Source organism: Sphaerodactylus townsendi, linkage group LG14, assembly GCF_021028975.2.
Source record: "Sphaerodactylus townsendi isolate TG3544 linkage group LG14, MPM_Stown_v2.3, whole genome shotgun sequence".
NCBI classification, from domain to species: domain Eukaryota; kingdom Metazoa; phylum Chordata; class Lepidosauria; order Squamata; family Sphaerodactylidae; genus Sphaerodactylus; species Sphaerodactylus townsendi.
The window spans coordinates 31,680,198-31,706,832 of record NC_059438.1 but is presented as its reverse complement, the minus strand read 5'-3'; the positions used below and the strand labels follow the sequence as shown (position 1 = coordinate 31,706,832).

The window sequence follows — 26,635 nt, the reverse complement described above, 5'->3', positions numbered from 1 at the left end:
CATGAATGTCAGCTGATATACACTGCCTGACCAACATGGTGGACACAGAAAGCCTGCTTTGTCCCCTCAATCCCTTAGAGGAGGAGGATCTTGGAAGCCCTTTATCTGGAGAATTTTTACAAGACATGGAGAGCATAAAGGAACTCTCTCAGTCCATCAGCGGGGATAGCTCAGGAGCATTGAGCATTACGGATTTCCAGTCTTTGGGAAGTGGGCCTGGATCCGATGGATCAATCATTACAGGTAGGGATTCTGGAACGGATAAATGTCTGTGACTTTTATTTAGATTTTTACGTTGGCGTACGGCCACAATATTTTATTTTGTGTTGCAATGGGCGATATGGTTTTATCGTTCTGGTTTGGAATACTGCTGAAATCAGATACTGCACAAAACAAATGATGGTAAAGTGGGTGAGGACGAACCTGTTGTGCACATCACCTCACAGTTCACATTCCAAGTCTCAGAGTTGCAACTCCAGGCAAATGTGTGTCCTGTACACTCTCCATACAATACACTCTCCCGGTACTGTATACTGAAAATGACATGGACTTAGCCTTTTGGCAGCCAAGTGAGCCTCCGTCAGTTTTATTTTTAGCGCATCAGGAGAGCATTCAGTGTATAAAAGTGGGGCAAAACATAAGGCCAGCTTTGCCGTACTGCTCATCTGTATCCGATCCAGTGAGAAAAGCCTAATTCGGTGACAAAATGAGATAATGTTGGATTTTGAGGTTATTTCTAATATTATGGTTCTATAGCAGTGGTTCTCAACCTTCCTAATGCCGCGACCCTTTAATACAGTTCCTCATGTTGTGGTGACCCCCAACCCTAACATTTAATCCATTTTACAGATGTAGAACACTGATTCAAAGAGTCTTAGGCAACCCCTGTGAAAGGGCCGTTCGACCTCCAAAGGGGTAGCGACCCACAGGTTGAGAACCACTGTTCTATAGCATGGCTCAAAATCACTCTTCCTGCGGTTGCCTTGCCCCAGTCCCCTTAAGGTTGCCTTTTTAGTTTTCTTTTCCTGTTAGGGCTGTGGTGACGAACCTTTGGCACTCCAGATGTTATGGACTACAATTCCCATCAGCCCCTGCCAGCATGGCCAATTGGCCATGCTGGCAGGGGCTGATGGGAATTGTAGTCCATAACATCTGGAGTGCCAAAGGTTCGCCACCACTCTGTTAGGGCTATCCTTCACGAGCTCTTTAAAATATGCAGAGGTGTAGCTGGTCCATACTGTGCCCGGTGCACTCTCTGCTTTTTCAACCACCACCCCCACCCTCCCACCCCCACACACTTACCTTAGTTTCAGCCTGAAAGTGCAGGCTGGAAAAAGCGGCCTGCTTACTTGAGGCTGAAAATGGCCTGGTGGGAACTACACTTCCCAGGAAACCTTGGGGCTCGCAAGTGGGGGGGGGGGCAACCTCCCCCAAGCATGCGCCGGTGCAATGTGCAACTCCCCCCGCCCCCTGCTAACTCCGTCTCTGAAAATATGCTACATTTTAATCTCTTATTTCTCAAACGGATATTGCATGATGGTTTTCTGACTGCTGAAAAGTAAGATTTTTAAAATATACTTCTATGGATAACATCTGGAATGCTGATAATTAAGAGAGTGCCTTTCTTCAACATCTGCTAATATTATTTCCCCCTCCCGTCAGATTCTCTTTCACCAGCATCAAGTCCTTCATCTGTGAATCTTGTAACGGCTCCCGGTAGCAAAGACGAGCCGCCTGGTGCAACGTTGAACATCGAATGTCGAATATGTGGAGATAAAGCTTCCGGATACCACTATGGAGTACATGCTTGTGAAGGTTGTAAGGTAATGTCAGTGTTATTCAGTGTCTAAGAAATGTTGGTGTAAAGGATACAATGGTGTTGATGGTGAAGTAACCTTGAGTGCATTCCACAGCCCGGGCGATGGGCCAGATGCTTCGGCGGAGACTTTCTGCTTCTATGGAATTCCTTACATTTGGAGAGTAACGGTTGAGGTCCGTGCACCTGGACAGAGTGACTCTGTACACGCAGGGGTGTCCAACCCTGGCGCCTCAGATGTTCATGGACTACAATTTCCATCAGCCCATACTGGCAATTGGCCATGCCAGCAGGGGCTGATGGGAATTGTAGTCCATGGACATCTGAAGCGCTAGAGTTGGACACCCCTGCATGTACAGCATTACACAAATGTGACTATCATGAACGTGTGTTTCTTAATGAAGGCTTGCCTGATTCTTAGGGGGTTTTGGGGGTCCCTTTTATGGAAACAACTTGTAACTGAAGTCAGGGGGAAAAAGAAGCTCTAAAAATCAGTCATCTAGGCCAGGGGTAGGGAACCTTTAACACTCAAAGAGCCGTTTGGACCCATTTTCCATGGGAAAAGAAAACACTTGGAGCCGCAAATAATTTTTGACATTTAAAATAAAGATAACACTGTATATATTGGGGTTTTTTACCTTTTACTCCGCTCATTCTGAGAAGCGCATGGATGCGTCCGCCCTGCTGCCTGCAGGGTGGGCAAGGATGGGGCCAGCAGCTCGGCTTGTGGAGCCGCAGTGCAAGGGCAGAAGAGCCGCATGCGGCTCTCGAGCCGCAGGTTCCCTACCCCTGATCTAGGCCCTAACCTAAAGAAGGACATTTGCGAAGATCAACGATTAAATCCAATATAGATTAACTCTAGTACGAGCTGATTGAAATCAAGAATGCAGACACAGCAAACTTTGCCTAGAATTGTGCTGTTAGGTGTCTGCCATTTTTATTTGGAGATAAGCTCTGGAAAATAGCACATGTGTTTGGAATCACACCGTGGAATTTTTGAGTCCTGTATGTCTTTGTGTGTGTTTACCTAAAACTGCATGCTGGAACATGGCTTCCGTGAAATATAATTTTTGTTCCTGAAATATGGTATAAGCAAATATACAACCGGCTTGCTGTGCTGGTTTTTATTTGCCATGTGTGAATTAGAGAACGAAAACAGCCCTGTTGCAAGTAACTCAGTCTGGAATAGATGTAGAGTGAATTGGTTGGGAAACCAGTCTTGTGTGTGTGTGTGTGTTGCTATATCTGATATTTCTGTTATTTGCACCGCAGTTTCCTTGTGAATCAAAACCTTGATTTTTCTCAGTGGGTTCTAACTTGGGTGCTGTTGGCAATGAATTGTCCGTGGCTGTGGATGCCCTTAGTTGACAACAAGCTGTGAAATGAGTGTTGGGGGAGTTTTGCTGACAAAAACAATTACAAGAATTGGACTAGGGCAAAATAACAAGGACACTCCCTGGAGCTGAGCCACAATAGATAATGACTGAGAACTGCAGGTACCTGCAGAGCATTGGGAAAGATATGAGATGTGTCTAGCCTTTATTCTGTGTGGAATGCCTGCCAACGGGTCCATCTGCAAGTTCGGAGATCAAACTACGAAGAATTTGAGCAAAATATTTGAGCTGGCACTTGACATTTGTGGATTGAGGTTTGAGATTTTTAATTGGATGTGGATTCACCAAATTTAAAGCTGGAAATGATCTTCAATGATGTCATATAATCATGTGCCTTGTGCAATCCCTGTAGAAACACTTCAGACGGACCTTGAGAAACTTCCTTTGGCTGTAGAAGCCAGATCAAAAACGTAGGGACCAGACTTCTATTTCAGCCTGCTGGGTTACGTATGACTATATGTTTCTACCTGTTTGCTACCACAAAGAAAACTAACAATAACAACAATGGCCTTTATTGGCATACGAAAGCAAAAAATTACAGAACAGATGTGTGTAATAAGGAAAAGTGAGAAAAAAACACGCTTAGAAATTACCACAAGAATGAAATTTGCAACATCCTCACAAAAAAGTGCATCAGAACTATTCAGGAGATATGGAATTTTGTAACATTCTTGCCATTGGGAACACTGAAAAAAAATGGAGTGCATATATTTCATCTGTATCCTGTCATATTTGGGGCATGCAAACAGAGAATGGTCAAGGGTTTCGACAGTAACCAAATCACAAGAACAAACTCTTTTTGAACGTTACACGTTTTTGTATCTCCCGTCCAAAAGGGCTGATGGTGACACATTACATCGTGCAGTGGCCAAGGCTCTCCTCTGGGTGGGGTTAATCAAGATGCGGAGGTATGCTGCCATAACTCCACACTCACATGGAATTAATAGTGTGGTAGGGGAACAAGTTGTCTTAGCTGCAAGGATCGAGTTATGAAAGTCAAGATCCAAGAGTCTGTTCTTGTCTAACGTGCAGCCTTCCACACTCATAAGCATGAGAACAAAGAAAACTAGGTGTTATAATGTAATTTCTAAGCACCATGGCAACCTAGCTTAATAAGGAAGTTGTCCATATGCAAACAGACACTACCCTTCTAAGAGAGGCCATATAGAATCTATCTCTCATGTCCTTCTCTATTCCTCCTGTTACATGGAATCTCAGACTAAATTTCTCAATATATTACTAACTGAAGGAAAAGGCTTTTCAGATAATCCCAAGGTATGGTTCCTTTTTTCCAACCAAGACACCGCTGTAGTTGATAAGGTCAACCGTGCACTTAAGATGTGATACACCAAGAAAATCTGCATCTATATTTGCTGAAGGTAACCAAGCACCCATGTCAAAATAAATGAAAATTTGTTGTGAACTTCTCCTGTTTCAAGAAATAGTTATTTCCATACATTTGGCACCAAAATACTGTATATCAGTGGTTCTCAACCTGGGGGTCTGGACCCCTTTGGGGGTCGAACGACCCTTTCACAGGGGTTGCCAAGACTCTCTGCATCAGTGTTCTCCATCTGTAAAATGGATAAATGTTAGGGTTGGGGGTTGGGGGTCACCACAACATGAGGAACTGTATTAAAGGGTCGCAGCATTAGGAAGGTTGAGAACCACTGCTGTATATGATTCCAACAACGTTTTTATTGTATTGTTGTTGATCCGTAAATCGCCCCGATCCAGTTCTGAGAGGGGCAATTAAGAAATTTGAGGAACAAAAAAAGAAATTACAACATAAATCAGTGTGTCTTGGATATGACAAAATCATACGTCCACAAGGGTTGACAAATCCTGCCACACCTTACAAATAATCGCTATATGTGCCCAACGTTTTGTCTTCAACACTACCAAAGATCAGAAGAATCGCAATCTTCAACAGTTGGCGGTGGCTATCGCTACCTTGGTTCAGGAGTGAATTTCTATTGAAATCCTTCTACAGTGATATGGGCTGCCAGATATAGATACCCAGCTCAGGTTACAAATAATGGTTCAAGGAACACACCCAGTGGTGTTCTTCCGACCCGATCCCAAAAAGTCAGAACAACACTGGTGGGTGTGTTCCTTAAATCATTATGTTGTAAGTTGATGTTGTAATATTGGTTGTAACCATTATGTTGCAATTTTCTTGGAGTAGTTGATAGGGTGGCAAAATGTCTATAATCAGCCATTAGGCTTCGAGACCTCAAATCCAGATTTTGACTGAATTGGTATATTTTGACTGAATTGGCAGTAATTTTTTTAGATAAGTAAATACGTTTTCTTTGATGCTAGTAAAGCTCATTTGTATGCATGTAGCAAGGTCCAGTGTAAATCAATGGACAAGGTCTTTCAGCTGGTCTGAAAGTTCCAGATTCCTAGCATGGCTTGCATAGTTAAGGTCAAAGAAGTGACTGTTTTCTTGTAAGAGTTTTGGAAGTGGTGTGAAAGATGCTCCGTTTCCCATGGGATCGGCTATACTTTTTGTCCCACTGTTATCTCTACTTAAGTATGTTTTGCAATGTTTTATTTAAAATACTTTACCATGCATTTTCACCTGCGCTGGGAACACTTGCAAAATGAAATGCAGATATAATATAAACAAGACACACCAAAATATAGCCCAGTATGCCCCCAATACCTTCTTAAAGCTTGTGATGAGTCACAAGGACCTCTGCCTAGTGCTAGTTCCACCGGCACAGCTGACAAGGGCCCAGACTCTGAGCCACAGGTTCAGATGTAAATGCAAAGAGCTCCTTTTGGTGTAAACCTCTCTGCAGATATCGGTTTGAAATCCTTGCAAGGGAAGGGGGGGGGGAACTGTCATGAAAACCTGTGAAACCTGTTGTGGCGATTATGGGAGAAGTGTAAATATCACCTTTTAAATCTGCCTTTCAAACTGCCTTGAACTCTGAGGGAAAAACCATTATGTATTTACGGTCTGAAATATAACCACTCCAGAATAGCAGTTCTATAACTACATATATAACTGTCAGGATTTTGCAAGCTGTAACTTGCTAGATTTTCTTGCTATTTTGTGGGTAAGTTTGTTTCCTATATCAGCAAAACCTCTGCTGGTGAAGGTTCACACGAGATCCTTTGGATTCTACTCATAACTTTTCTGGGAAAGGTATACTTTAAACTTCTGGGCTGCGTTATCAGATGGATTTAAATTACTTAATATGTAACAGGCATTGTTAGGATATAACGGCAAATCGTTAGTTCCAAGAAAACATTTTCCGCCACACAGCCTTGAAGTCCAGCCCAATTCTGAATTTCCACCTCTCCTCAGCAAAGCGTGGGAAGTCCCCCCCCCAAAGAAAACAAGAACTGTAGCCAAGAATCCCCCATTGGGGGGGGGGGGTAACAAAGGTGGCCCACAAAAAACATGGCATATCTCTGAGGCCAACACATGAGAGCTGGGCAGGCGATGGAAGCCAACTAAGGTCAGCTCCACCCCCTGGCCCACTCTAGAATGCCCCAGGACATTCTGACGCAGCTGTCTGTGCTGGTGAGCCGAGGCACGGGCAGCAGCTTCCAGGTTGGGCGCCACGGAGCCATGCAGTGCCCACTGGCTGGGATAAGTCTCCTATCCACAGGCAAATTTTCCCCTTGCGCCAGAGGGGTGTGGTACCCATACCTGTGCAAGACTGCGCCAGCTCCAGAGGTGGATCCTGCTCTCTCTCTCACACACACACACACACACACTTATTTTTTTGCATAAATATTTCCTGCTGTAACTCCATGTAGCTGAATGGTGTGACTGAATGGCGAGTGAAAAGGGGAAAAAAATCCTGTCTACATAAAATGTCATGAGCTTTTAGTATTGAATCATGTTCACTAACCTTGTTTCTTCACACTTTTCCACAGGGCTTCTTTAGGCGGACAATCAGACTCAAGCTAGTCTATGACAAATGTGACCGCCACTGCAAAATTCAGAAAAAAAATCGTAACAAGTGCCAATATTGTCGTTTTCAAAAGTGCCTTTCCGTCGGAATGTCTCATAATGGTAGGTAAGAGTGACTTTTTCTTTATACCTCCGTCATGACCCAGTCGGAGTAGGCGACATCAGATAATTGCACATACACCGTGGATTGTCTTCGCAGCCAGTATCACTACCCGCTTGTAGTGCTAAGGAATATTTGGTTGGATCCCAAGGGGCCTTTCCACTTCATCAAGGGGGAAAACTGCCTTACCGCTTGTACTAGAACTTTGCCTGAGAAAAGGTGAAACTAAATCCAGAGGTGTTCTGCTTGCCAGATCTCTCACTCCAGCAAAGGAGAGTTTCTCCGTTCTCCATTGGGAGAACTTGTATTTCAAGTCCAGGCCTTAGTGAGCAGCATAGCAGTCTTAATTCCCGGGTAAAGGTAAAGATAGTGTTCTGTGCAAGCACTGGGTCATTACTGACCCACTGAGTGATACCACATCACAGTCTTTACTAGGCAGACTAGTTTATGGGGTGGTTTGCCATTGCTTTCCCCACTCGTCTACACTTAAGAAGAAGAGGAGGAGGAGGAGGAGGAGTTTGGATTTATATTTCACCTTTCTCTCCTGCAAGGAGCCTCAAGGTGACTTAACAAGCTCCTTTCTCTTCCTCTCCTCACAACAGACACCTTGAGAGGTAAGTGGAACTGAGAGTTTTGAGAGCACTGTGACTAGCCCAAGGTCATCCAGCAGGAGTGTAGAAGTGTAGAAACATATCTGGTTCACCAGATAAGCCTCTGCCACTCAGGTGTAGGAGTGGGGAATCAAACCTGGTTCTCCAAATTAGAATCCACCTGCTCTTAACCACTACACCACATTGCCAGCAACCTGCCAGCAACCTGGGTACTCATTTTACTGAACTCAGCAGAATGGAAAGCTGAGTCAGTCTTGAACTCAGGTTGTGGCTCCAGCTTTTTAACTGCAGTGTTGCCACTTAGCACCCTGCACCCCCGGGTTCCTAATTCCTTGAAAGGCCATGAGAAAGCAAAAGGAACATAATTCTCTGTAGTCAGCTGTTGAACACTGTAGCCCCTCCTGCACATGCAGAATAATGTACATTCAATCCAATTTCACAATTGTTTGAGAGTGGATTTTGCTATTCCCCCCAGTAAAATTCAGCTGCAAAGTGCATTATTCTGCATGTGCAGAAGGGGCTTATAAATAAGAATCACAGGTGATTAAAATAATAGGATAAAAGTGCACCTCCATTTTATTTTTCGCACACTATTCTAGCAGAATACATATGGTATTCTTGTACAGTGGTACCTCGGAAATCGATCGCAGGCTTCGGGTAATCTCTGATAAGTTCCTCGAGATCGCCGATCGCCAGGCAAATCGGGTCTCTCCTCAAGACTTGGAAGTTAGTCGGAAGCCTCTAGGAACTCATTCGGCCGAACTTCCGAGGCTACTAAAATATGCCATTGCATGCGCGAAGAAATGGTGCATTGGCGATAATGCAAACTAGCTGCTTATGAAACATGCATAAACGGCATACCTCGGAGTACGCCGTTTTCGGTGTTTGCTGACCATCGCCGGACAGATTACCGGCAAACACCACTGGTTCCACTGTATTTCCGTAGTTCCTGTGATAGGTAGGGGAGGCCCATGGTTTTGTTCTTCTGCCGTCTTGTGTGATGGTACAGAGTGGCATTTGCCATGCTGTCTGTTGAGTGTAGAAATCATAAAACCAAGTGTTTTATTTTGGGGTGTTCTGTAATTATTTCTCCGAGAGATGTATGTGCTATCAGGATCCCAGAGTAAACAGCAGGCACTATCAAATCCAGCAATAAAATGCCATTGGTTGCTTTCTGAACATAGCAGCATGACCGGTCCCCAACCCAACCAGCTGAAGCAGAATCAAAACTTAAAACTCATTGCTGCGAGGAAGAAGGGGGTCTGTTCTTCTTAGCCACTATTCTAACGCACATTATAATATTTTGTCATCAAGTTTCCATGTATTTTTGAAGTGCTTGATAAGTGAAATGGCATGCCAGGAGCAGCAATGGCGTAGGAGGTTAACAGCTCGTGTATCTAATCTGGAGGAACCGGGTTTGATTCCCAGCTCTGCCGCCTGGGCTGTGGAGGCTTATCTGGGGAATTCAGATTAGCCTGTGCACTCCCACACATGCCACCTGGGTGACCTTGGGCTAGTCACAGCTTCTCGGAGCTCTCTCAGCCCCACCTACCTCACAGGGTGTTTGTTGTGAGGGGGGAAGGGCAAGGAGATCGTCAGCCCCTTTGAGTCTCCTGCAGGAGAGAAAGGGGGGGATATAAATCCAAACTCTTCTTCTTTTATAAGTAAAGCTTCCTGTGTAACCTGACTGGCAGTTCTGTCTCTATGATAAATAACCCCCCGCTCATCTCATTCATCTGAACAGAGTGTAACAACAGTTATTTGAATTTATATTATGGTTCACTGTATTAATTCCAGTATCTCCCTGCTTTCCCCCAAACATTTGTTTATTGTTTAAAAGGTTAAATCCCCTGTGCAAACGCCAGTTCCCACGAGTGATGCCCCATCATGACGTTGACTAGGCAGACTGTGTTTACGGGGTAGTTTGCCGTTGGGTGCTCATTTTGTCGATTTCGAAAGGCGGGATGGCTAAGTCGGCCTTGAGGCAGCTACCTGGAACAGGCTTCCCTCAGGATTGAACTCAGGACGTGAGGAGAGCTTTGACCACAGAACTTCAGTTTTCCCATCTGCACCACGGTTCTCACTGTTTGTGGTTTACTCATTTAGATCTCTAAAGAGTCTTACCATGAGCATCTGAAGCTTGTAACAAATTTGAAAATAACGTGAGACTTGCAATGGACAAGTATTAAAAAATATATGGGACGGTCTTGTGCAAAATACTGGGGTTTTTGCTTTGTTGGAATTCAGGAGCAAAGGAGTTCCAGAGCTGGGGAAGGTCTTCTCTCCATGTCTGACTTCCTTGTTCTAGACCAGGGGTCTGCAACCTGTGGCTCTCCAGATGTTCATGGACTACAATTCCCATTAATTGGCCATGCTGGCAGGGGCTGATGAGATTTGTAGTCCATGAACATCTGGAGAGCCACAGATTGCAGACCCCTGTTCTAGACACCACTTTCAACAGACTGTAGAGATCACGGTGAAATTTTAAGATGCAGGCAGGCTCAAGCATATGGTACATCCGAGCAGTTGTTATAGGTTAAACTCTGAATATTATTCCAAGAATACTAATGGAGGCTTGTGCAGAGTTCAGAAGGAACTCTCGCAGATGTTCTCACCATCAGAGGTGATAATGAGCAGTGTAAGATGTCTACTCCAGGTTGGGAAAATCGGTACCACTTCCACCACGTGTCCAAATCTTGGAAGAACAATTCGGGCATTTATTTAGAAAATGTTTCTGCTGCCTCTCCAGGAACCTGCCTGAGGCAACTGACAGAATAAAAAACAAAAAAGCAAAATATTTTTAATTAAAATCTAGCATTTAAAAACCCAGCCCAGCTTAAAAACATATATGAAAACAAACAACCGGTGTCTTTAAATAAGTTTCCAGACTGAAATGAGGTTTTAAAAATCAACCCTCGAAAAAACAACTGTGGTTTGGCCTGGCGCCTAAAAGAAAGCAAGATGGATGCCAGGCAAGCCCTGAGGGGAGGGGATTTCGACACGTGAGGTGGCACCACTAGGAAGGTCTCGTCCCTGGTAGCTACTTGCCCTGTCTTTGAAGAGCAGGACATGAAGAGCAGGGCTTGTGAGGCAGATTCATTAGTGGGGAAACGTGGAAGGAGCTGATCCTTCAAGGACATCTTGGAACTGAGGTTGTATTGGTTGGATTTCCTTTTTCTCACTGCTGCTGCTGGGATCCTGCTGTGTTCTCTCAGTGTCACATAGTATTAAGCTTCTAGTTCAGTGATGGCGAACCTATGGCACAGGTGCCAGAGGTGGCACTCAGAGCCTTCTCTGTGGGCACGTGCACAGAGTTTGTCATGTGAGGAGCAGAAAATCACCCCCCCACACACACACACACATCTAGGCTGGCCTGGGCCGCTGAGCACGATGTGCGCACACCACGGTGAGCAGGGAGGACTCGGCTGGTGGACCTGGTGCCGGTGCTCTGGGTGGCTGGTGCCTGAGGGGGGGCGCAGAGGAGGCAGAGATGCTGGAGACACACAGAGTGGTGCGCGCAGGACTTGCTGGAGGTTAGAGCAGGCTGGCCCCTGCTCGAGCGGGTGGGGCAGAGGAAGAGGGAGCCAACCAGTTTTTTCCTAAACTAAACCTCAGCATTCAGATTGGCACTTTGCAATAATTAAGTGGGGTTTGGGTTGCAATTTGGACACTCGGTCTCAAAAAGGTTCGCCATCACTGTTCTAGTTGAACAAAATATCTCGTTGTACAGTTTACGTGTGTGTTTTCCCCTCAGCCATCCGGTTTGGTCGTATGCCAAGATCAGAGAAAGCAAAACTGAAGGCTGAAGTCCTGACAGGTGATCACTGTGTGGAAAATCCTGAAATGGCAGATCTTAAATCACTTACCAAGAGAATTTACGAAGCCTATTTGAAGAACTTTAATATGAACAAGGTGAAAGCCAGACTCATCCTTGCCGGGAAAGCCAGTAACAATCCAGTAAGTACACAAAGCAACTAGTGAACTGAGGTACATATAAGACAAGAAGAGAAGTCCTCTTTTGTACTAGAGAGGCCGTGTGCTGTTGCTTAGGTAGCCCTTTGGGGGAGGGTGATATGTAAATTAAATTTCAAATCAAATCAAACATTGGTGGAGATTCATGCCAGTTCTATCAAGTTAGAAGAAAAGAAGAGTTGATTTTTATACCCTCTTTTTCCCTGCCTTTAAGGACCCTTAAAGCAGTTTACAATCGCCTCCCCTCCCCTTTCCCAGAACAGACACCTTGTGAGGTAGGAGGGGCTGAGAGAATTCTGAAAGAACTGTGACTTCCCCAAGGTCACCCAGCAGGTTCATGTGGAGGAACAGAGAAACAAACCCAGTTCATCAAATTAGAGTCTGCTGCTCTTAACCATACACCATTCTGCCTCTCAACTTTTGCTGCTCATAACCATTTTGTTCCCTGTGCAAAAGCCTGTCTGAAGTAAGTTTGCAGACATTAAGAAGAAGATAAAGAGTTTTGGATTTATACCCCACCTTTCTCTCCTGTAAGGAGACTCAAGGAGGCTTACAAGCTCCTTTCCCTTCCTCTCCCCACAACAGAAAACCTTATGAGGTAGGTGGGGCTGAGAGAGTTCCAAAGAACTGTGACTAGCCCAGGATCAACCAACAGGAATGTAGGAGTACAGAAACACATCTGGTTCACCAGATAAGCCTCTGCCACTCAGGTGGAGGAGTGGGGAATCAAACCTGGTTCTCCAGATTAGAATCCACCTCCTCTTAACCACCACTAAGGGGAGTGTCTTGCAGAACAGAAAGAAATGTACTTAATCAGAAAAACTGGACCTGAGGCATGAAGTTTGATTAACTGGTCAGATTAATTGAGGGAGATGGTGCCCTAATCAAGCATCTTAAAAGAAAAAAAAAGGATTCTTTCAGTGTATGTAGCTACAAAACCGCAGGTCTCAACTGCCCTTAGAGGTGTCCTCTGTTGTGTTTCACAGAGGAAACCTGCTGGGTGCCCTGTTTAAAATAGGTGGGCAGGGGTGTATGGTTTTCTGGTCACTTGGGCTAGAAGCTTTCCTTAGGACTGGCTGTGCCTGAAGTTTGGAAACCTCGGCAGCATGAACTAATGCCATGCAAGTTAATTAATTGATTACCACATAGTGGGGTGTTTGCCAAGAAGTCAGCTGCTGGGATTGGGAAATCTCACATCGGCTATTTTGCAAAGATCCTATTAAGATGGGCTCGGCAGCTGGAACAACTGCCCAAGGCATAATTTGTCATGCGGTAGACCTGACGGGTTGGAGGCATAAAAGGGAGTTGATCGAAGAGGAGAGGGAGAGAGATTAGTGTCCCTTTTCCTTGGAAGCCTGTGAACGGAGCACCAGGAAACCATCTTCCTCTACAAGAACTGCACCCTTTGAATGACGCAAGCGAGCACATAAATGCTTGGGGCAGAGTAGATCTTCTCCAGCCACTCTTTAAGTTCCATTTATTGTATTGAGATTGTTGCCCCCATGCTTAATCGGTTCAAGCAGGAAATGCTTGCTTTTGCTGGGTTGTGCCTTTAGTATTTTCAGTATGTTCAGTTGGGAAACAGCTATGTGTGATTTACTCTTGGAGGTCAGCTGCACATTACCTTTCTTCACTTGTTTACACTTGTTCTCCTCTGCTTCCCGCAGCCACACAGGTGCAGGGAACCTTTCTTTAAAAGAGAGAGAACTGAAACAGGCTCAGAACAATAGTCGTCGTGGGGGGGGGGGGGGTAAGGGTCCTGCCTCCCCCCACCCACCCAAGCAGTTTTCTCATGCTCTATGTGGAGCGGCAAAATAAGCAAACTCTCCTTAGCTCAGTTTTCTCATAAAACTGGGGAGGAGAAGCGGGACCCCGTTCTCGCGTATAAACAAAAAATATGAACAAGTGAAGAAAGTTTTCTGATTAAGTGTAATTGACCCCCTCATTCAGTTAGGCCCCTTCCGCACGTGCAGAATAATGCACTTGCAATGCACTTTACAGCTGGATTTTACTGTGCAGAATAGCAAAATCCACTTTGAAACAATTGTGAAAGTGGATTGATAGTGCATTATTCTGCACATGCAGAAGGGGTCTTAGTCTTAAGCAGACTGAAATTACACTGGCCATTCGTAAAGAAACATGGGCCCCCTCCGCACATGCAGAATAATGCTCTTTCAATCCACTTTGCAGCTGTGCGGAATAGCAAAATCCACTTGCAAACAAATGTGAAAGTGGATTGATAGTGCATTATTCTGCACGTGCAGAAGGAGTCTTAGTCTTAAACAGACTGAAGTTACACTGGCCATTCGTAAAGAAACATGGGCCCCTTCCGCACATGCAGAATAATGCACTTTCAATCCACTTTCTCATTTGTTTGCAAGTGGATTTTGCTATTCTGCACCGCTGCAAAGTGGATTGAAAGTGCATTATTCTGCATGTGCTGAAGGGGCCTTACCTGGTTTGTGAGAGGTGTTTGTACTAGGCTAAGAATAAAAAGGAGGGAAGGTGGCATGGTATATAGCCCGTTTGCATCAGATCTCAGAGGCTAAGCAGGGATGGTACTTGGAAGAGAGACTGGCTGTGCACTGGTGAATCTGCGTTGTTTCTCACATGCCTTGAAAGCCCTTTGCTGAAGTCGCCATACGTCAGCTGCGACTCGGTAGCACTTTATACATACCCAGGAGCGAAGAATCTCCCATTATGTTTCATTCTGGGCAACTGTTGGTTCTGCTTTTTGGAAATGACTATATGTTTTTATGTTTTTAACTTGGAGTCTTGCTGGGCTAGTGGTTTTAAAAACAGTTATATTTTTTAAAAATTCTCCATTTATTGTGAGTTGGCGGTAGGATCCCATTGTGCTGGAGAAGGAGGTGATATTTCAGCCTGGAAGGTGATCTTTCTTGTGGTAACGAAGGCATTTGATTGGCAGGTTAAGATGGTGAAAAACCAGGATCTGAAAGGAGGTTCTTTTAGTGCCTGTGATTTCCTAATTCCTCCAATAAGGTTCATGACATCTAGGTCAGAACGCTTTTTACATTCCACCGTAATCTTAACGGTACTTATTGATAGAAGGACTGAAACGACCCAGTTCTTTAGCAGAGAAAACGCAGCAGAGTTATATAAAAAGGAGTTTTAATAAAGTTCTAAATATAAAAACTCAGATTACAAAAATATATTTACAAAAAGAGGAAGACAAAATAGTTGTGTGCCACAAAGCGCTGGCAAGCAAACAAGCTTATACAAATAAGCAAACAAGGAAAAAGTACATAACACAGCACAGCATGCAACAATACAACATAAGGACAAGGAGCAAAAGGTAGAGGGAAAGGGAAGGAGAGATAAGGAGCATGGAAAAGCTACACCAGAATATGCAGCAATGAAGATCACCCTCAATTAACCAGTTAACTGCCCCACAGCCCTGCATCAACATACAGCAACCAAATGGTGCCACTGTCTTGCTCCTGCAATTATTTACGTAAGAGATGCCAAATATTCTAACACTTATTTCAAAACCGCAATATGAACGAATTGGAATTGTAAAATTTTCCAGCAGTTCTATTTTCTCATTGGTAATCCAGGCTAAAAAAGATCCCACTAGCAGTAATTTATGTACTAGTTTATCTGCGAAACTATTCAGGCACTGTATACATATAATTCAACCAGTGTACATAAGTTTTGGGTAAGTTTTCTATGACTGCTTACCACAGTCGGTGGATCACACGTTGTGACTGGATAGGGGCCTGAATGCAAAGAAACATACAGCTGGCTCTAATCCCAGGGGATCTTAAGATGTGTGCGTTTCATGCATCTCCCCTCTCCCAATGCCAGATAGCAACCTGGCTTGGAAGCAGGACGCTGCTTGTGGGTTTGTTACAGGGACTCATCTGGTCCAAATAAGAAAAGGCAAAACTTCTGCCGATCGAACATGTGTCAGTCAAATGAGTCTTAACCAACTCCTTTGATCCCCACCCCAGCATCTTTTTGGACTTCCAACTATCAAGAAGTTTTATGGAATGTGGCGGGGAAGGGGGGAGAGATAAGCCATAATTTCTGTCCAGCATCTAATAACAGTGTTTGGGCCCTCCTGTGTTTCAGAATACAGAACGCTTTTCTGCATTTTGTGAGGTCCTTTATAAATTGGAGGGGCCAGACAAAACCTTTCCACTTCTTTCACACGGTGTTGTATGGCTTTTCCAAAAAAAAAAAATTCTGGTTGAAAATTCTTTAGAAACTGTGCTTTTTTAAAGTCTCAACTCTCTTTCAAATACTGCATGGGTGAACGGGAGAAATGGAAATAGTACATGCATGAATTCTGATACAATACGAACAGAAGCACAACTGTTCTAGGGACCCTGGGCATCTCAGCTGCTCACCTGCATAAAGTTACAACGCACAGTTTTTCATTCCCTTTGGGAATGTTGTTAAGTGAAATAAATATTTCTGCAGTTACCCAAGCTGTAAAATATAGAGTACATTTTAACTTTCAGTTGTAAGCAAATAAGCCTGTGATAACGGAGGAAAAAATCCACTGGATGTGTGACTTTTGATCCTTAATGTTATCACAATGCTAAATATTTTTTGATAGTGAGGTTAGGGATCTTCATCTTCCATGGTTACAGTGGCGTATTTGCCTAGGGATAGGGGGTATCCTCTGTCCCCAGCCGCCCTGATCTGGTCACATGGGGGGCGCAAAATCGGCCCCCCACGTGACCAGGAAGAAGGCTTGTCGTCTTCTGGTGCCCTTGGCCCCCACCCATGTCGTCATCGAGGACCCCCCAGCCTTGCCCCCTCCTGGCTGTCGGCTCCTCCAAGCCCCACCCTCTTCTTCTGGGGAGGACAGAAGCAACTGGAAGGGGGCGGGGCTCGGGGGTTGAGCCAGAGTTTTTTGCCATTTTCCCTCGGTACACCTCTGCATGGTTAACCTATGTTCTGGAGAAAATTTAAGAAGGGTTTTGATGCCTAGCGGTAACAATAGATGTACAGTCTTAAAACATTTACAAGCATCTTTCCTTGTAGCCGTTTGTTATACATGACATGGATACGTTATGTATGGCGGAGAAGACACTGGTGGCGAAGCTGGTGGCCAACGGAATCCAGAACAAGGAGGCCGAGGTTCGAATCTTCCACTGCTGCCAGTGCACCTCGGTCGAGGCTGTAACAGAACTTACCGAATTTGCCAAATCTATTCCTGGCTTCTCGAGCCTAGACTTGAACGATCAGGTGACACTGTTAAAATATGGGGTGTATGAAGCCATTTTTGCCATGTTAGCTTCCGTAATGAACAAAGACGGGATGCTAGTAGCCTACGGAAATGGTTTCATAACGCGAGAATTCCTCAAAAGTTTAAGGAAGCCGTTTTGCGACATCATGGAGCCGAAGTTTAAATTCGCGATGAAATTCAACGCAATGGAACTAGATGACAGCGACATCTCCCTTTTCGTGGCTGCTATAATTTGTTGTGGAGGTAAGGTTTAAAATAGTAATAGCTTTAAACAAAGGCTTATATCCTTCTGTGCCCACCAAATTGTGGCTTATTGAGAAGTTAAAAAAGCAATATAAACCACCATCACTGGGTTTTTTCCCCAAAGAAACAATGAGACACAGATCAGTCTTGGGTGAATTAATACCACTTTAGTTGGCAGTAGAAACTTTGTGTGAATCCCTGTGCCAATTACGTTTAGCTCTTTGCCTATTCTGCTTGTGAAAATACCTTCCATTTTCAAAGTTTTTTATTTATATTACATTGTGACCCAAAAAAATTGGTTTCTGTCCTCAACCATGTTATCTTTCTGCTTCTAGTATAAATATTTAGCCATGTTTAGATATTTGAAGGAATCTCATGTTGGTGAGGGAGCAAGCTTGTTTTTTGCTGTTCCAAAGACTAGGATCAGAAGTGATGGGTTCAAAGTGAAGGAAAAAAGATTCCACTTGAACATCAGGAGAAACCTCCTGACACTAAGGTCTGTTCAACTGTGGAATGCACTCCCTCAGAGTGTGGTGGAGTCTCCTTTGGAGGTTTATAAAGAGAGGCTGGATGGCCATCTGTCGGGAGTGCTTTAATTGGATATTCCTGCATCGCAAGGGGTTGGACTTGATGGCCCTTGGGGTCTCTTCCAACTCTATGATTTTATTTTTACAGACTTTCTGTTTTAGATGGTTAAGAGTTACAATTCAAACAAAAGCATAGGACTTACGACTAGGCTGTAAGCGGCTGAAAAACGTACATTTTGGTTCAAAGCTCATCAGCCTTAGTATGTATGTATGTATGTATGTATGTATGTATGTATGTATGTATGTATGTATGTATGTATGTATGTATGTATGTATGTATTTATTTATTTATTTATTTATTCGGTTTATAAACCGCCCTCCCCCTAAGGGCTCAGGGCGGTGAACAACATAAGTAGAGCACAATATGGGGTTCATGTTTTATTAGAATCTGTTACACTGTATTTTGTTTGTTCATATTTTTAAGTTGTCATCACAAGGAAAAGGCAGAATAAGAACTTAAGGGGCACTGGACCAGGGATAGGTAACCTTTTGGGCCAAGTGAGGGGGATGGGAATCACATTGTCTACCTGTGAAGGTGTCGGTGACATGGTAACTTAAATGAGGGTGGTTTGGGGCTGTTCTGGGCCAGACACACTTGGAGCAGGCCAAGTCCCAGTGAGGCTATAGAACTGCAGGATCTGGCTATTTATTATACAGGTTGGGGTGATGAACATGAGCCGTCCCTGCTGCCTTCTCTAACACTGCAGGGCCCTACAGTGCAGCCAGCTTGGGCTGAGATCTGGCCTTGGGCCCCAAGCAAAATGGTCTGATATGCCGCTCGCTTAGAAGAAGAAGAAGAGTTTGGATTTATACCCCACCTTTCGCTCCTGTAAGGAGTCTCAAAGCGGCTTAAAAACTCCTTTCTCTATCCTCTCCCCACCACAGACGCCTTGTGAGGTAGGTGGGGCTGAGAAGGTTCTGAGAGGACTGTGACTAGCCCAAGGTCACCCAGCAGGCTTGATTTGGAGGAGCGGGGAAACAAATCCAATTCACCAGATGAGAGCCCGCAGCTCACGTGGAGGAGTGGGGGAGGTTCACAACAAACAAACAAAGAACCTTTAATGGCATTACAACATTATATACATAGATCCACTTAACCCAATAGAGGGAAGCTAAAATAAATGGACAGGTAGAGAAGGCTGATGTTCAGGATTTGCTCCTAAAGCGTTGTTTTATATACAGGTCCAAAAATTTGCGTGACTCGCATCAAGTTTAGCATCACTTACTGGAGCTTCGTTCCAACAGAAAGGTGATCTTTTTGCAAGTCAGATGCATACTTTCTTTTTTTGAGTAGCAGAGGTGACAGGTGTTTGACTCTAGGTCCTGGTGTAAAGTGAGACAATTAAAGTAGAATTGATGAGTCTATAGAGTCTACACAGTTCCCATTGCATATGCATAGCCTTAGGTGAGTAAGGGGTTTTAATGCTTATCTCCCTGTCGACACGGCTGATGACGAAGGGCATTTTTGTATTCAACGGGCCAGCATCATTAAGTTCTCCACGGAGCTCTGGGCACGGTGTTTATCTGGTGGCAGGTATTGGAGCCCCTTATTACCATTGTGTAGGTGATGCCTAGGAGCTAAAGGAGAGCAAGTCCTGGAAGCAACTTTCGGGATGAATAGGGTCTGACGTTCCTGGTCAAACAACCTTCTCTCCAGAAGCTGGAGAGAAGTCTCTTTAGAAGGTAGCATGGCCAGATAATCCAAAGAGTAGCCTGAATTTGTTGATTTTTGAACTTGCTATAATGCCCCACCATTCCGAAAGTGACAAGCAAAGTCTTGAGGGGCTTTATATATGACAAGGAGGCTGCATCAGCGGTTGAAACAGATTCGCCAAGCGTTAAAATATTTGAGCGTGGCAAGCCATCGCTCTTGTCTCTAAGAGATGCTGCCCGGTTTCGAGGCAACAGGGTGGCGATAAGGCGAACGCAAGTGAGGCATGCCCAAAAGTTTAAATAAAGAAGCGAGATTGTACTCGGCTCCACAAGCTGTGTTGGACCAGGAGCCTATCCAAAGTGGGACTCCACATATAATAGTTGCTGGGCCACCTTGGTGTTGTAAAGACTTTTAATGCTGCAGGCACAAATTGATGGCCCTTTGTTATGGAAAAAAAAAACGTGGGATTAGTTGATACACTGACCATGGAGTTTGTAGCGCAGCATGGTCTCTGTGGCTGGCCCAACCCCCTCATATAATGGAGGTGCACTCCTAAATATTTAAAACATTTGACCTGTTCCAATTCTGTTATTCTTCCTAGCACCCAACGAGATGGCTTCCATGGGATTTTTGAAAACACTACAACCTTCGAGCCTTTTTTGAGAGTTGAGTGTCAGGCCAGTTTGGATTTGTACAGTATTCGATTGCAGAAGTTGCTAGTGGAGTCGGCTTCATGTCGATTTTTTTGGTGTACGTACCAGCAAAATCTGCGTCGTCTTCTTATTATAGCAATAGAGGGGATTGGATGTCCATCTAAGTTTGGACAGTGTGAGAGTTTCTTACAGATTTAAGTTCTTGCTTGCTAGAGTCATTTAGCCTAAATAAAGATTAAAAAGAACTGGTGCAAGGACACAGCCTTGTTTTTAAACTCTCCTTGGAGACAGATATTTTAAGTGTAAGCGATCCCTCCTGATTGCATTTGATTTGGCATACTGTGTTATGGTGTAACACCTTTGATTAGGGAGATCTAATCTATTCTCTACACCCATTTTTCCAAGTTTAGCCCATGAAGCTTATCTCTTTGGGACAGAAGTCAAAGGCCCCCTTGATGTCCAGGGAATGCTGCATTGGCCAATGGCCTTTTGATTTCTATTACACGGGTTTTGGTTATTAGCGCTTTCGGTTAATGACCATTATGCGTGATCAGTAGGGTAGATTTACCTTTGCAGAACCCTATCTGCTCAGGTCCTAGAACTCCATTTGAGATGACCCAATTATTCAATCTGGTTAGTAAGAATTTAGCATAAATTTTCCCCGGTATTGATAGTAAGCTAATTGGCCTGTAGTTTTTTCTGGAACATGATGGTCACCTTTTTTGAAAATAGGGACTATTATAGCCTTTGTCCAGGCCTCTGGGATTAAGCCAGTTTTGTTGATTGTAGTAAAAAGGGAGGCCAAGAGTGGGGCCCACCAATCCACATGCTTTTAAATATCTCAGGTGGTAATGCATCGGGGCCTGGCGCCTTCACCTGGCTTGGAGTTGTTTTAATCATAGAGGCGCTTTTACTTCTGTTGGGGTGACTGTACGCAAATCCATGCGAATATCCGGGGATGGCAGGACTTGAGTTGCGAGGCCATACTCTTCAGCACTAAAAGTGTACTTGTAATGCTGGAACCAGGCCTCTGAATTCGAAATGCCAGCCGGACAGGCTATTGTTGTTAATCCTAGAGCTACTGGACACTATTTTCCAGAAAGATCTGTGGTGTCATTGGAATTGAGTGGCCTGAATGAGTTTTTCCCTTACTCTGCATTGATAATGGACATTTTAATGTCCTTTAGTCAGCTGGCTGAGCTGTTTTTTAATTGAAAAAGTATGTATCGGAATGGAAGGCTCATTATTAGCTCTCTGCCATGAATAACAATACAGTGGGCTCCTAAGTTGTTGTTTCCTTCAGATGTTGACATTCCTGGTCGAAGGCATCTGCCTGGGGTCTTTTACTTTCTTTGGCTGATGGGTGGTGTTGACTGCGCGCATAAGCGCATTAATGTGCTGTACTAACTCTTCATATAGGCTCAGCAATGAGTCCGGAGACTCATTTTGTATTATTTTGAGAGTGTATTTCTCCAAAGGTTTGGCTGCTTATTAATCTCACAGAGCTGCTTCTCTGTTTGGGAGAAGACCACAGTTGATTTTTTTTTTTAAATATGGGGAGCCAGCTCGTTATTCTTCTTAAGTGGCAAAGATTGATCCCTCGGCAAGGCTAATTTCCAAGGAGAGCGGAAGATGGTCGCTAGCACTATGGTGGTCAATATGGAAGTCTTTTACACCTGCAAAGAGGTCAGGGGAAACTATAACATAGTCTATCACACTACAACCTCTGCTAGAGAGGAAAGTATATTCTCCAGAATGTTTAAATTTGCAGAGGCCGTTCAAGTATATCATGTCACAGGAAATCCATGTTTTGACCAGCTCCTTGCCTGAGTGGTTAACAAGATTATCCTTCGAGTACCTCGGTTGAGAGAAATACCAAGGTAACTCTTCAGCATCTAAACCCAATTCTGTAATGAGAGCCTGTTCGTCTGCTCCCACTCTAGCATTGAAGTCACCTGCCAGGAGAATATAATGGGGGAGGTTCATTGCTCTTAATTACTACGCCATGATGGCTCTGATGTTTGCCTACCCTTCTACTACACTGTGGGGCACAATTCAGTGTTCTCTTACCGAACTGTCCACTGTAGACTATATGCTTGGTATAGTGAATTCCTGTTGAGGGCTTATTGCAGCTAAGAGTCTGCGTTGAGTCGCTTATTTTATTCAGCCCCCACCATGTAACTTTTCCCTTTTACATCATTCTCCTTTGCCCAGCGAACTTGTAATTTATAAATCACCATCCTTGTTACAACAGGCTAATGGTCTTTTATAATTAAGTCACTTTTGGAGTTCTCAATGGCTTTATTAGATCATTATTGTCTGAACGTCGTCCCAGAGCTGTGCTTAAACTAGTGAGCGGCTGAGTTCACGGCAGGCTACATTGACAATTTTATTAAATTGCTAAAACGGTTACAGTTTTCTTGAAGCTCTGGATCATGCCCGAGGGGTTCATAATGTAGTAATTAAAGAGCAGGGAGGTAAGAGGACAAACACTGGATCGATTGCATCCAGAATTATTTATTTCAGGCAATAAGCATTTAAAAGCACCAGCCAGGCCCGACTTGCCATAATGTCATGTAAACTAATTGTTGTGGGATGCTAGTCTAAATATTCCTTTGCAGGTCATGCAAAACAAGCTGTGTTTCACCATCCTCCTAAGACACAGTTATCCCTTCCGCCAGTGGTGGGATCCAAAATTTTTTGTAACAGGTTCCCATGGTGGTGGGATTCAGACTGTGGTGTAGTGCCAATGGGGCTGGGCGGGGCACGATGGGGGTGGGACTGGGCATTCCGGGGGCGGGGCATTCCGGGGCAGGGCTGTGGCAAGGACGCAGCCGCTGCGCCGGTCCTTGGGTGGGGAACGAATGCACGCAGGCGCAGGCTGCCATGCACGCCGGTGCACCTCCTGCTAGACTGCTTCAAGTTCTGCGCACTACTGCTGAGAGGAGGGGCGTAACTAAGGCAAAAATCACGTGGCAAAATCACCAATTAGTAGCCCCCTCTCGGCACACACAAATAATTAGTAACCTACTCTCGGGAACCTGTGAGAACCTCCTGGATCCCACCTCTGCCTTCCGCATTGTGACTTTTCCCATTGCAGTTTTGATATATCGTGGGTCGGCATAAGAAATTAAGTGGAAATTTGGAGGGAGTTTTGTGGAAGCTTCATCGACACTGAAAAAACTTAGAAATTCAAAAATGCATAAAATATATGTTTAGCATCATATAATATCAACATATTTTATCTTTTAATACCATAAATATACACAATTACTTTTTAAAAGTTAAAAGAGAGAGAAAAAATTCAGACTTATTCTTTGGCACAAAGGGAGGACCGAATTTTTTTTACGTGGATTTCCAGATTTCTGGGGTGCCATGCCATGCTCCTAACCCCCTCGGTGTTTATCTGTATTTGTATATCGAATGTAAACGTCACTGGACAAGCTGTGGACCTTTTTCTAGGCTGTCCACTCAGATAATTCCTTCTCGTAAATGAACAGTTGTGCAATGACTTGACTTTGCTTTTGTTTTTGAGAACAGATCGCCCGGGCCTTGTAAACATAGGACACATCGAAAAGATGCAGGAGAGCATTGTGCATGTACTGAAACTTCACTTGCAAAGCAACCACCCTGACGACATCTTCCTTTTCCCAAAACTCCTGCAGAAAATGGCAGACCTCCGACAACTTGTCACGGAACATGCTCAGCTTGTTCAGATAATCAAAAAGACTGAATCTGATGCGCATTTACATCCTTTGCTGCAAGAAATCTACAAGGATATGTATTAAGGCCTTGGGGGATTGGTGCGATAACAAAAGGACATTAGCAATATCGATAAGATGGGAACAAACGACTTTGCACAATGATCTCTGCTGTGCTTTGATTTCGAATCATGAGTGAAGCTAAAACGGAGTTTAACTGGAATTTCTCTGGCCAGGGTTATTTTTGTACTTCGGATAGATTTGTCGTGCGTACAAATATGGCAATAATCCGGGCTGACTGAAAATGTGGGCAGCAGTGGGTAATCGGTTCTGCTGGATCTGAACTCTGCTGATGCAGTGGTTTTCAACCTCTCCAGATGGGACCCGCTAAGCAGCTACAAAAGCGTGAGAGAAGTCACATGGCATGACATCAATGTGGACATGTCATCAGTCACATGATAGGAAGAGCCAAAGTGATGACCTCACCGAGGCCAGGCCGTAGGTAGCGGATCAAGAAAGCTTTTTCTCAGCTTGTATTTCCATCCGGAAGAGATAGTGAGCGTAGGTGTCTTTTTCAGAGAGACACACATGTACCACCCCAAACACTATCGCTGGCCTTCTCTCCCCCGTCCCCTGTCCCCACCAGTTCTCTGATTCTGGCATGGACCCTTCACAGGGAGGAGCTACTGCAGAACATTAGAGGAGCCACGTTTAGAGTGGCGTGGGCAACAGAGACAAAAGGCAGGAGACATTTTTGTAAGAAGAGGGGGTGGCTCTTGAATCTGCCTCGACTAAAAACGAATTCTGACCATCAGATGCCCTCTTGGCATGCATCCAAGGACAGGCAGTCGATTCTTCCATAACTCTGCAAAAAAATAAGCTAAAGCTGCTCCGTAGGGCCTGATGACCCAGCCGATGGGGCCTCATGAGGCACTTGAGGGTCCTGATCCAAGGGGTTGAAGACCACTGTACTAATAAGGAGTTTTGAAGTTTCTCACACTTCAGCTCTTCATTGTTACTACTGTAGGAAGGCTAGCAGTCCTGACTGTTCCTGTAGCTGTGGCATCCCAGGTTGCATTGCAAACTACATTTGATACTTGCTCAAAAGTGGATCTGGCATGATAGAGGACGGAGGATGCTTCAGAATTCAAATGTGCCACAGGTCACAACCCATTCTCTAGGTGCATCTAGAGTAACTTTTTGGGTCTTGGCTCCTATCGCAAACTGAAACCTATGCAGTTGACGCTAAACCAAGTGTTCACAGATTCTGTTTTTTAAGCTCTTCATCATGGCTTGTGCTGTTACCTAAGACATACCTGTGCTGTCTTTATCTATGAAGTGGCTTAATAGTCATACTCGCCCCCTGGTGACCCCCAGGAACTAATTCTGTCAGAGTGCCCATGAATTTCTAGCAAAGTTCTCTGCTCCTTCACTGTACTACAACTCCCAAGATACTTTGGGAGAGATATGGCCTTTAAGTGGGCGTGAACTTTAAAACGTAGGCTTGCCGGCGGATCTCCTCGTGCCAGATTCATGCACTCTCCCCGTACAGACGATTTCCCCCCCCCCCCAAGGGCTACATCATGCATTCTTAAGAGACCCCTGGAGTATAGCCACTGATGCTATAATATTTGAAGTGGCTATATTTTGGCTGTGTGTGCGCGTTTAGTGTATATTACTGTTATAAACCAGGGTGTTTTTTTTAAAAAAAGCAGACAAAACAAGTAGTTTTTTTCAAATGGTACTGTTCTAGGAGGTGTACATTTAGCAGAATGTGTGCATTCAAATCTTTCTTTGTTCTGTACCTTTATGGCTAACCGTCTGATGTGAGTGGATAACAATTCTGAAAAGGATTGTGAAACTTTTATTTATTTTGTGATGCATTTTACAGAATCACGGTTCACAACTGTAAATCAATATTGATTGGGCGGGGGGGGGGGGCAGAATCCCTTCAGTTGATGATAAGTATTCAGGTTTAATCTTTCATGGTCTTTCAGTAAGATATGTGTGTGTCGCAGGGAGCAGGGGCATTTGTTTAAATAATGAAAAGTGGGGAGGGGAATTACAAGATTGTTCTCCCCCCCCATAAATCTATGTGCCTTCTTGATTGATTGACTAAGTGATCAGTTGATCGATTTAGAAAATAACCTCTGCATACCAAAAATAAATAAATAACCAGGTTTGTCTAAAGTCCCCAGAAGGATTTGATAGGTCAAAAGCTTTCCGTTGGTATAATGTGATTCAGACAATTAACCTGTGCCTAGAGATGGTAGCTGAGGATGATTTCTCAAGATACTGAGAAAACTATTTTCCTGGAGAATTGATCTCTGGACTTGCAGATCGAGGGGAGAAGCTATGTTTTTTCACCCACTTCATACCACATTTGTTTTTGCAGATGTCGACATTCTGTTGGTTTCTAATTGACCAGGAGTACTTCTGGTGCTTCTCTGTCTCGCATGCCCTTCTCTGCAGTGCGTTTGTTTGTAGTCCAAAATAACTTAGAATGCACTCTGCAGGGTGTCCCCCGCCCCCCACTTTGGTTTGTCTGTTCATCCAGTATAGGTATTTCACCATTCTTAGCTGCAACTTGTGAAGTGCAAATGCAGAAAGAACTCTAAGAGCTTGTAGGAACTTCAGCAATAGACTAGCGTGCAGGAGTGTCCAACTCTGGCACTTCAGATGTTCACGGACTACAATTCCCATCAGCCCCTGCTAGCATGGCCCAGTGACGAAGGGAGGGGGAACT

The 26,635-nt window shown here is 44.3% G+C and overlaps 1 protein-coding gene across 1 annotated transcript; it reads left to right on the top strand.

Annotated features, from left to right (window-relative positions):
* PPARA (peroxisome proliferator activated receptor alpha) lies at positions 1–26,635 on the top strand. The gene is made up of 6 exons (XM_048516235.1): positions 1–243; positions 1,663–1,823; positions 7,111–7,249; positions 11,613–11,815; positions 16,847–17,294; positions 23,729–26,635. The coding sequence occupies exons 1-6, from the start codon at positions 6–8 to the stop codon at positions 23,974–23,976; spliced, it is 1,437 nt and encodes a 478-aa protein (XP_048372192.1). The 5' UTR covers positions 1–5; the 3' UTR covers positions 23,977–26,635.

Excerpts from the sequence above, each read along its gene's own strand:
- PPARA (XM_048516235.1), top strand. The coding sequence starts at position 6 with ATGTCAGCTGATATACACTGCCTGACCAACATGGTGGACACAGAAAGC. Across the intron at positions 7,250-11,612 it reads CGTCGGAATGTCTCATAATG|CCATCCGGTTTGGTCGTATG; the intron begins GTAGGTAAGAGT and ends TTTTCCCCTCAG. Across the intron at positions 17,295-23,728 it reads TGCTATAATTTGTTGTGGAG|ATCGCCCGGGCCTTGTAAAC; the intron begins GTAAGGTTTAAA and ends TTTTGAGAACAG.